This window comes from Ochotona princeps, chromosome 7 (genome assembly GCF_030435755.1).
Source record: "Ochotona princeps isolate mOchPri1 chromosome 7, mOchPri1.hap1, whole genome shotgun sequence".
NCBI lineage: Eukaryota > Metazoa > Chordata > Mammalia > Lagomorpha > Ochotonidae > Ochotona > Ochotona princeps.
The window spans coordinates 65998176-66009730 of NC_080838.1; the positions used below are offsets into that span (position 1 = coordinate 65998176).

The 11555-nt window shown below is 46.5% G+C and overlaps 2 protein-coding genes and 1 pseudogene across 2 annotated transcripts; all 3 read right to left on the minus strand.

The window, feature by feature from the left end:
• Window positions 1–1787: 1787 nt before the first annotated feature.
• LOC131480776 (protein BUD31 homolog) lies at window positions 1788–2357 on the minus strand. The gene has a single exon (XM_058666719.1). It carries the CDS (start codon window positions 2336–2338, stop codon window positions 1904–1906), a length of 435 nt encoding a protein of 144 aa, XP_058522702.1. The 5' UTR covers window positions 2339–2357; the 3' UTR covers window positions 1788–1903.
• A 355-nt stretch (window positions 2358–2712) lies between these two features.
• On the minus strand, window positions 2713–4825 carry LOC131480777 (dnaJ homolog subfamily C member 17-like; annotated as a pseudogene).
• LOC101530149 (transcription initiation factor TFIID subunit 12-like) lies at window positions 4225–4687 on the minus strand. Its single transcript, XM_036494975.2, has one exon. The coding sequence runs from the start codon at window positions 4537–4539 to the stop codon at window positions 4300–4302; it is 240 nt and encodes a 79-aa protein (XP_036350868.2). The 5' UTR covers window positions 4540–4687; the 3' UTR covers window positions 4225–4299.
• Window positions 4826–11555: the final 6730 nt, after the last annotated feature.

An 11555-nucleotide genomic window follows, 5' to 3' on the forward strand; every position in this document is an offset into this window, starting at 1 on the left:
TTTAAATAAAATAACAAATAACTGTTTGGCCCAGTGACAAGGTATGCAAGAGGCTGAGTGTCCGCAGTTATTACTAGAGTTGGCTTTGGGTTATTTTTGATGTTTTCATTTTCCTGTTTCAGTGGTACTCTGCTTAGGTTGTTGAGGGCCTGGCCATCAGCTGAGCACTACCTGCGAGAGCTCTGCCAAGACCAACAGCACCAAGCTCAGCACCAAAAGCTCCAGCCTCCCTGTGTTCTTGCCCCCTGTGCCTCACCTGAACCCACTGCACCATGCCAGACCTTGCCAGACCTTGACTCGCTTGGGGCAGGGAGCCACATGGAAGGTGGGAGCAACTGGGTAACAGGGGGCAGGGCATGGGCCCCAGAAACTGGCAGGCACTCACTGCCATGGGCGTTTTGGGACTCCTAGCAGGGCGATGGGCACTCCCTCACTCTCACACACACTCACTGCCATGGGAACCACCTCGTGCTGCTCAACGGAAACAGACAAACCGCAGGCCGCCTGCAGAGCACACGCTCACTACCAGGGGAACTGCCTCACCACCAACACCAACACCACCACAATGGGCTGCTCAATGCAGACAAAGACAAGCCGCGGGGCCACCTGCACAGCGCACCAGTATCCACGCTCTTACAACCACGCACTAACTACAGCCCCAAGGGTCATGACGAGCTCAATAGAAACAGACAAAGCAGGAGTCCACCTGCAAAGCTTTCCAGCTACCGGACACTCAATGCCATGGCAACACTGGCCATGAGCATCACGTGCCGCACAATGGAATCACACACAAGCTGCCGGTCCACCCGCACCACACACGTGCATCTACATGCTCACTGCCATGGGAACGCAAAGCCTGCATCCACCTGCAGGCTCCACATGAGTACTAGTCTCCCTGTCATCACAAGGGCAGCAACAAGGATCCTGAGCAGCTCCATGGAAATCCACGCACAAGCTGTGGTGCTCCCGCAGAGCACACATGCATCTAGGCACTCACTGCCATGGCAAGGGAGGTGACAGGGACAAGCTCATCAATGCAAGCACAAACCGTGCTTCCTCCAGCTGAGAGGGAAGCACCATGGCAGAAGTCCTGCTGGCTGTATGGAATCTAGGACAAGGTGTAGTGTCAACTCTGAAGCTCTGAACTTTCATAGCATATGCAGGATTTGTGTCACTGATCCTGGCTAGTCAACGCAGTATTGTTACTCATCTGCTTCATAGCTACCCCAAGCCGGCTGTGCAAACTAAATGTTACACATGTAGCTTCAGTGGGAGGTAAACCAATCAAACAAATGTAGGTCTCCTGGGGATGTCCTGGAAATAGTATCTGGCTGGAACACAATCCGTATAGTATGTAAGATGTTTATAGTTGTTGTCTGGAGAGTAGAGCCATCTTGTGTCTACTGAGGTAAGATCATATGAACAACACAACACAGTATGGAAAGCACCTGGTACTCTAACATTCCAACAGGACTCCTATGGTGACTTCTAAACCAGATTACTGTATAGGGAATTCCCATGTTGGTGTTTCTGCAAATGTCAAAGAAGACAATGGGATTTCAAACATGGCATTAATTCATTTATTGGTAAAAGATGTTTCTATGAGACTTAGAAGGAAAGGGGGGGACATAAACTTCCCTGCTTCAATGCCATGCCATGCCTGTCACAGTGAAGACTGCTCACTTGCACAAAAGCAAACAGCACAGACCTTTTTTTATTTTATTTCAAGAGGTTTAAAAGTTTTATTTTTACAAATCAAAGCTGATGAATACTTCATGTGACTACACTCCACCCTGGGCACGGGGCACTGCTCTGGCAGAAGAGCTGCTGCCAGCCAAGTGCATTGCTCGAGAGGCAGGAAGCCGTAGAATCCAAGGCAGGGAAGGCTGTGAGTCCAAGGGCCTCAGCCCGAGCAGCCCCGGCAGCCGCAGTGCGTGCACTCGATGGTGCGGCCCACTTCCAGCTTGCTTTTGGGAACCCGGCAAATGCAATTTGTTCCAAAGTTGGTGTCCCGTGTCTGGATGCACCGCAGGCAGCATAAATTCTCATAGCCTTGTTTCTTCCATTTTGCAATCAGGTTTCTGTCTGCGTAGCCTTCTTTAATACAGTATTCATACAGTTCTCTGCTGATGGCTTTCCGTTTGTAGAAGAGGTCAAAGATGTAGCGGGTCTTCTGGTGGTGGATCCTGAAGATAGGCCACAGCGACTCCACTTTCCTCTTCCCCTCGTGAGGCTCTGTCTCCACTTCCCTCATCTTCTGATCTAACTCATCCAGGGTTGGCTCGATCAACTCCCAGCCATCCGGAGGAGCTTTCCGGCTTCTTTTCACTTTAGGCATGTCTTCTCTCAAGAGGATCTGCAACAGACCCAAATGTTTTACTCTTGACTTAAGAGGAATTTCCCTGTGTTAAAATGGCCTCAAGCCATTACCCAATTTCAACTCATCAGTTGCTTAATCACTTGGGTGAACACTGATTTCTGAAGGATCCTGGTTACATTTCACACTGACAACCCATAGAACAGACTCTGAAAAAGATCAGGTTGCAAGTATTGGCCTTGGGTAGCTGATTGTAGAAGCATTAGGGAAATACAATGGGGACGGCATGTGTAGTGAGAAGTGAAATTGGGAGGGTATGTGAGGTGAGGGTTTTTTTTTTTTAACAAACAGAAGTTTATTGCAGGGGCTTCAGGAAAGGGCTGTGGGTTGGGGTCCTGAGTGGAAGCTACGTAGGCGGTCCTTCTGTGTCCTCCTGTTGCATCTGAGCGATCAGCCGCTGCTGCTCTGCAGCCTGACGCATGCGCATCATGACCAGGCTCTCTTAGTCCCTCTCTGACAGCACCGAGTCCTTTGGCCGTCCTGAGTGGCCAGGGCCCACTTCAACTGGCTGTCCCTCCAACCAGGAGATCTTCAGCGGCTTATCAACCCGGCCCACTTCATTCTCACAGCCAGCTCTGCGGCCTTGACAGCTGCAAACTCCACCACGGCTGTGCCTGGCCTCTTACTGGAAAGCACCAGGTTGAGAACTTCACCATACTTTTGCAAAAGCTGCAGGAGAATGTCTCTGGAGTAGCCGCCATGGGACTCGTCCTCCTTCTTGCACTTCCATTTCAGCTTCAGTTTGGGGGTTCCTTGGGCTTCACCACCTTCAGCCTTTCCTCTCAGCCTCTGCTCCCGCTCCTGGCGCAGCCGCTCCTGGATCAGCCTCTGCTCCTCTTCTAGCAGCCGGAAGCCTTCTTCTCGGAGGCGTCCAAGCTCTTGCTCGAGTGTCCTGGTCCTCTGGCTCTTGTGCTCCTCCTCATGGCGCTGGGCCTGTGCCTGCCGTTCCCGGGCCTCCAGGTCAAGCTTCATTTGCTTCCTTTTCTCATCAAACTCCTGGGTCCTCTCGGCTTCCCGCTTCCTGGTTGTCCTGACCTTGTCATAGGCGGCCCTAGCTGCGGTATGGGTCAGTACTTCCAAGGCCTGGGAGAGCTGGTGGAAGAGTTCAGCTGCTTTAGGATTGTTGGGATTTTTGTCTGGGTGGCAGGAGATGGAGCAGCAGCTGCGCTTGGACAGAAACGGCGCCCCCGGGGAGCTCAAGCTGCTGCTGCTGGAGAATGAAAAGAATTGGACGAGCTAAGTGACCTCTGAAGCAAAATTGCTTGCTGATACAGAGCATCCTTCACTGTCAAACCCACTTGGATTGGTGAGTTCCTGTGGGAAGGGAATCTCTCAAACAAGATAGAGCAGTCTTTTCCCAGTGAATCTAACGGGAAAGCTAACCCATGCTGTACTTTGGCTAATGGATGGCATTGTCAAAACTGTCCTCACTGTTTTAGAATCAAAGATGTACAATTCATGATCCTATTAGATACCCCAGTTGTAGAACTTTTTTTCGACTGATAATTTCTTTATTTGGGAAAAGCAAATGAAAGTCATATTCATATAAACACTGACATTACAAAGTACAGGGGAAGAAGACAAACCCGCTACAAATCCTGCTAATACTGTCTCACTCAACAAGATCAGCCGCTGCTTTGTCTCTTATTCAATTACTTATACAATCAACCACAAATAAAATCTTCTCTGGAAGATACACTGCTCCTCTGAGACGGCAGGGAAAAGGAACCGGAAGTTGGGATAGGAGGTTTCATTCTTTTGGCAGATCGACTCAGTCATTATAGATACTGCTGCACTGTTAATAAAAAAATATATTCTTCTCTGTAAAGCATTAAAAAAAAATCTAAAGATGAGATGGCTAAGGTCTCAGCTCAAGTATCTGCAAATACATGTGAACGGTGTCCATGCCCTGACCCTCTGTGTCATTTCTGCGTTGTTTTCCGGATAAGTGCCATTCTCTGCTTGTGGGCTTCTGTGGTGCAGGCTTTCTTGTAAGGTCGGATTTCCTCAGAGCCAAACCCTGGGATCCACATGTTCCACTGGCATTCTAGATGAAGTTGGACATCTTTCACCTCCAGGGTACTGGACTTGCGATGTCGAGCAAGCTGGCAGGCTGCTGTCACCACACTTTCAATAAAATCATCAGCAATCTGCAGCAGCATCTCTTCCACATCTTCATCCAACTGCTCATTAGGATCCACTTCTCTTACTAAGTCTTGTAATTTCTTCTTCGCCAGTACCTGATTGTTCTCAGGGCTGAGACGACCTCCTGCCCCAGGGGTGCCTGGAATCTTTACCACTGTGGTGCTATTGGCCTTCTTCACCTCTTTGTCCGCAGCCTTCTCCTCAATGCCTAGTAGCGCGTACAGGTCCATCTGTAACAGCTCCTTGGTGACCGCCATAGTTCCAGCCCTAACTTGACTTGTAGCAGTAGGTGCGTGTGCAAGGCCTGCCGGATGGACAAAAGAACACAATTGTACTGAGCACTCAGATGGAACTACACTGAAGACTATATGTAGACTGTCACAGATCAACCCAGTTACTCCTGCCTTTCTTGCTTGACACTGCAATGTATCTTCATCTTCCTAGCATGCCAATCTCCACTGAGTCAACTTTCAAGAATATTTACTTGTTCAATTGCATGTCAAGGTGGGGTACTCCTCAGGTAAGAGTAACACTCCAGGATTGAAATGTGTACTCCCAAGTTTCCAACACATGCTCGCTTGAATTGCCCATATTGTTAAAGCTCACAGGGAAACTACAGAGGGGTTAAGCAAGCTATGGGCAAATGCATCATGACTGGTCTTGTTACTTGGAAATTATTATTGGTACTTTTTCAAATGAGAACTGTCCTGAATATTGTAGTCCTGGCAGGAAGTAACTTGTTACTTGGAACAGGATGACAGCACAGGAAACAGACTACACAAGGGTCCAGATTTAGGAGGTATGGCAAACAGGGCGGGATGGGAGGGTATCTTGTCTGCACGAAGGCAGCCATTCTCAAAACTGAATGGATGCACTGATGGAGATGTAGAGGGAATGATTAGCTCATGTGTTTTGAACAAGTGACTAGTCACAGTAATTACACCTTTCGTTAAACTGATAGTCTCTTCAGTAGAAAGTCTAAGTCCTTACTGCCAGGATCTTTTACAGTTTGTTTCTACAGACCATTTCACCAATGTAAATAACACAGTCATGGAAATACAGTTGTAAACACGTTGACCAACTAAAATGGTTACCCCAAATTGCACAATGCAATGCATCTTTAGTATATGGTGGTTTAAAGGCTATACTTCCGTGTCAGGCAAATGCAAGGCAGAATTCTGAGAAATGGTTTAGACAAAATGAACATGAGACTATTGGGGCCTAACTCTGGGTTTTGAGATAGTCATACACTGTGGACAGTTATGAGTTACTCTATTTCTGGTTATGCTTTAGCCATTTCTGCTTAAAAAAAAACTAGTTACTGGTACACCTGGGTTTTATACAGAATTTGTACCTTACATTAGCTTTCACCTCCTCCAGAAATTACTTTTCAAAGTAGTTTTCCCTTTTAATTCTCATGATTGTCTGATGGAAATGATTTTAAAACTTGGGTCCTGTCTTTTCAGTGGCTTGACCTCCTTAGAACATCCCATGTTGTTCTTCACTGCTTCTGTAACATCCTTAACTTCGGGGGGTAATTAGGTATGAAGCCTAGTGTTGGAAGCACACCATGCTGAGTGCACGACAGCTGAAGACTCTTCAGAATTCACATGAAGAGAACCTGACTGTACTTAACATATGAAGTCTCAGGCCCTAGATGATCACTGGATGTGGAGACTGAGATGCCTCTGAGAACCAGTGGGTGTATGGTGCCTCTTGGGAAATTATGTGTTGACATTGTCCTTGTGTCTGGGAGTCCTTCTGTGCATGGTGTTAACACTTGTGGTTTTCTGTCAAACCAAGGGGCTGGTTGGGGCTGGCGGTTGCTACTCCTAGTTTTGTAAAGATGTGGAATTGGAAAGGGCTAGCTGATGGGTTCATCTGCAGTGAGTTGGCCATTGTTTCTCCCTACTTTTGTAAGCCTGAGCATTTGGGTCAGAGGTCTTGGAAGCATCCTTCCAACTGCAGTTTGGTCTTAAGGTATTTGGCTCTTTAGGGTGTAACTGCACTGGTTATCTCTAGTCTTGAGACACAGGATATGATTGGCAATGCTTGGCAATATTTCCTCAATCTTGGGTTATTTTTACAAAGACAGTGCTATGTAAATGGGAAGAAAGCAGCAGTTCTTCCAGAGGGTTTCTAGAAATGCTGCTTGGCTGAAACTTAAGCCATATTTTCTGTTCTTCCCTCTCACTGAAACTATATGGATATGAAATAATATATAAGAACACTGTTCTACTACTAAGGTTTCTAGAAATAAGGCTTTGGCTAAGTCAAATCTTATTTCCCATACGAGTGTGTCAGATATGTGCTACCGTGATTGGCTGGTGCACAAGAAGCATCTTGAGCCTTGAATATAAGCATGTTGATGGGTCAGTACTCTACAGACAGTATGATGGGAGGCAGCTGGATCTTGCCCAGAACTGAGGTAACAGAATGTGTGTAGAAAATGTGGTCTCCTAGTCTCAAAAGCAAAATCCTTACCCGTGTAAAGAATTACTTCAGATGGAAGAAGCTCTAGGTTGTAAATATAAGCTGAGTTTAGTATTAGTGAAATGTTCATTTTGCCCTGTGAGCTTCCCAGAAACAAGGTCCAGCTTCTTGTTAGAGTGCCATGCACAGCTGTCCTACTGGGGGTTATCACTTAGGGCATTTTGAATTGTCCTATTAGTTTTTACCCAAAATCTGAAGGTAAATCGCTTGAATTTAAATGAGCTAAACACCTGGTCAGTTTAAGTTGTCTCTTTGAATCCTGAGTGAAATTGACTTTCAGCTAAAATGGAATTTCATTAGTTTAGGTTCTACAGGGACAAGATTTTGGGTATAAGTAATGGACTGGGGAAGTGATTCCAAGGGCACATGACTGATGGCATGACAAGGAACTTCTGATTGTAGAGAGTGACCACTGTTTTCTGCTGCCTTACCAGTGCAAAACTCCTAAGTGATGACACATCTTTAGCTCTGAACCCCTCCTGCATGTCCTGATAGAAATTGCTGCCTGGGATGAAGTAGGTCAGACTTCATAACACTTCAGTCACTATGAGATTAGAGGTAGTAGTGGTACATCTAAGGGTATCTCCAATCATGATGGTAGCAATCACTCTCGTTCTTTGGCATCAGTTACTATATTCCAGTCTCTGGAGGAATCCAACACCATGGCTTTTCTTAATATAACAAGATAGAAACATTTAAGATGAAGTGAGGAACAGAATAATTCTGCATATCAGCTAGGATCCAAGGACACATTGTTTAGAAAGTTTGGAGACTGAGTGGGCTCCTTGTGTTGGCTCCTGAATTTAAGGATGAACCTACTAGTTGGACTTCATGGCTAGCTGGTCATCCATCTTTGACTTTACACTTAAGGAAGTAGTAGTAAAGGAAGTAGTTGTCCAGCAGTCCATGAAGATGGATAGATGTGACTTGCTGAACCAAATGTAGCAGCATGTCAAATTTTTGTTCATAGCATGTAGAGGATGACTTTTTTCTGCAAAAAGAATTCACCACAAGAACCGATTCTAAGTGTCTGAAGACTAGCAGGCATCCTCCGGACAATAAGTACTGACACAGGCCTTAAAGGTCAAGTGTTGGCCTATTCATCACTTTGTCTTCACGTCTCAAACTCCTTAGAGCTTCAATACCACCATCTGAAAGGTTCTTGATTCCCAAGTATGGGCTCCCAGGCTAGGTATGTTTACATGGTACTTGGCATAGGCTACATGCATAAGTATTGAGATTTCTGGAAAGCTGACAGAGGCAGTTAAGTAAGCATGCACACCTAAACAAATTAGTGCCCTTCTTCCTTCGGAACCGTTGGTCCAGGGACTGGGCAAGATGAGAGTTCCTAAGTAGAATTGGGTCATAGCAAACAAATGCCAACACAGGATTGTACACATAAGACCTACTGGTTGTCATTTTGAAGTTCCACATTCAGTTATCTTAAAAGCATTGGGTTGAGTTAAAGGCCTGATTGTTTAAATCCCTATTTTGAATTTTTGAACTGTACATAATTCTGTAGAGTCTGGGATTCGTTCCCTCTCAAATCCCCACTCCCACCCCCCACAACTGATTTATTTTAAGATAGAGCTGGCTGGCAATTGAAAGAGTGCAGCATTAACTTCCATGGCAATTGCAGAATTTACTAGGGGAATTAGAGCATGTCAGGGATTCCTGAAAAGAATCTAAGTACTTGGGTGATTAACAAAAAGCAGACTGAAGGAATTCTAGGGCAGACTTGGCTTTATTGTTAGCAACATGTTCGTCTTTAAGCGGTACAGTAGCATGAATGTTAACCTTTTCTAGTGTCACATAGTGACACACATGCTTACCTTGGATTCACTTGGCAGTATTTCCATCTCAAAAATGGGCAGGGCATGGGGCTTGGCTGGAGGGAGCTTCCAGCTGCATGGCAGCTGTAGGAATGCCAGGTCAGAATCACTGCTTGGGACACTGGCCATGGCCACTGCTGACATGGCAGTGAGCAAGTCCTGGCATTTAGGTGGTCTGCACACCAAGTGGCACCAGGGTTGAACTAGGCTTCAATGCCCATTGATATGTGAGAACTGAATGGGATGTGGGACAGACTGGACCACTCTGCTGTACATACTGGCAAGCATGGGAACTAGGGCAGAGGGTTCTGGCTTGGTGGGAGCTATTGCAGGTTGCTCTGACTAGGCTGTAGCTCCCACTGGTTTGTGTGAGGGCCAAACGTGTGGTGGGCAGGATCAGGCTGGGCACCAAAATCCATTGGTTTGTGTAAAAGACAGGGCTAGAAATGGAACTGACCCAGCAATTGCAACCAGCAGTATATGTAGCAGCTGATTGGGGCAACGATCTGTGCCAGACACAATACTGGCAAGCACTCACAAGAATCTGGTCTGGAATCATCTCAGACAAAGTTTCTTTGGGGTTCACCCAAATCAAACTGAACTCAGAACCCCAACCAGCAAGAGATTTGCACATTCCATGGTCTGACCATGGAATCCATGTGTCCAAGCTGAGCCTCTTCAGTGGCTCAGATGGAGAAGTGGACAGCACATCCAAGTGCACATGAAGGATATGGTAGTATGTTGGAGCCTACTTAGAAAACCTGGTGCCAGAAAAGAGGATAGAATTGGATCAATTACCCCAGCCAAGTGTTGGCAGTGAAACTCTGGGCAAGTGGAGGTGCTAAGGTGAACTCTGCCTGCCAGTGAATTCTAAAGAGATTTCACCGTACTTGGAATGGCAAGGTTGACAGCAATTCAGAACAGCTGAACTATTGAAATCACTTCAGCAGTATCCTCAGAGCATCGCTCATATGAATGGGACCTAGGATGTTCGACAGAGTGAGTGTGGGCTTTTCCCTTTGTCTTTCCCTTTCCCCAAAATACAAGAAGGAAGAAACGAATGTGGGAACAAGGGCCTTACCCACTTTCCTGTAGACCTTGGCCCTTTGAGCCATAATCAACTTCGTAAAGGTCAACAACAATTTTTAAAACAGGCAGCACCAGTCAGGATCCCTGCTTGCCATATCAGCAGGTACCACATGCACACTGCAAAGCAGGACACAAAGTAGCATTTCTGTGGTTTCATTATGTTGACTTTAGTGCTGTCAGAAAACCAACCCCAGAGGCTGGCCAAATTCTTCCCAAAATTACAACAACATTTCCCTTTAGGCTGGTGGAATCATCTTGTTAGAGGCCACACCGAGCTGGCAGTGTTTCTGAGGGACACAAGAGCCTGAAGCCAGAGCACACAGAGGACAATGGAAAGGCCCAAAAGGAATTAGGGGACTTCCGCAATTTTAATATTCATTGGAAGTTTAGTTTTTGCTAGAAAAGGTAGCTTCCTCATTCTTCTGATGGTGACAAGAAAGACTTCAAGGGCACTTTGAGACCCCTTCTACTCAGTCACTGGGAGTTGGAAGTGGCCAGAATCATCAGGCATCACTGACCAGTCTAGAAAGTGGAACCACCCCACGCCACCTGGTGGTGACTCACTTGCTCTGCACCTGGGTGTGCACCATCTACTCACCTTAGTGAGCCCAGGTGGAGCTCCCAAGGAACTCAGCACTCGTTACCTAATCCTTCCACACTGTGCTTGGAAAACCAAATATCCTCTTTCAGTAATACTAGGGCAGTACTGGGTAGTCAAAGGGAACATGAATGAGGTTTGTACAAATGGTGCTGTTGATAAGTAGGGGAAACATAGCATTGAAGACTTGAACCCAGGTGATATTAATTGTGGCTCAGCGAATCCTGTCAACCTTGATTTACACCCACATCGTAGTGGGTGTTTTTAGACTCATTGACTTCAGTGAAACTCGTGTCAGTATATGATATTTTCGTGAATGTGGGGAGGTGTTTTTATTTTAAATGGGCTTCAATGCCCATTGACATGGACGAGAGCTAAATGGGATGTGGGACAGACTGGACAAGCCTGTGGTACAGACCGGCAAGCATGGGAACCAGGGTAGGGGGCAGGCCTGGTGGGGATTATGGGGAGTTGTCCCTACTAGGTTTGCGTGAGGACTGAGTATGAGGTGGATAGGATCGAGCTGGACTACAACACCTCTTGGTTCATGAGGAAGGCAGGACTGGAAACAGAAGTGACCCAGCAATTGCAATGACCAGCATGTGCTTAGGCTGATCGGCTCAATGGACGGTGTTGCAGCCTGTACTAGCAAACTCACGCAAGAATCAGGTCTGGGAACATCTCAGATGAAGTTTGTTTGGAGATCCCTTCAACTGAAATGCTGACCTCAAGAACCCCAATCATGAAGAGACTATGTCAGCCAGTGGGCTCTGAATAGGTTTCATTTTGATTGGAACAGCGAGATTGGCAGCAATCCAGAACTGTTGAACTATCAAAACTGCTTGAGCAGAACCCTCAGAGTGCACCTCACACTGGGGATCTGGGATGGGTGGGAGGCTGGGTGGGGCTTTTCCCTCTGTTTCTCCACTGACCACAGATACAGGGGGGAAAATGATAATATTAGTGCAGAAACAATGGTCTTACCCACTTTCACCCTGTAGCCCTTGACCCTTTGTACCCC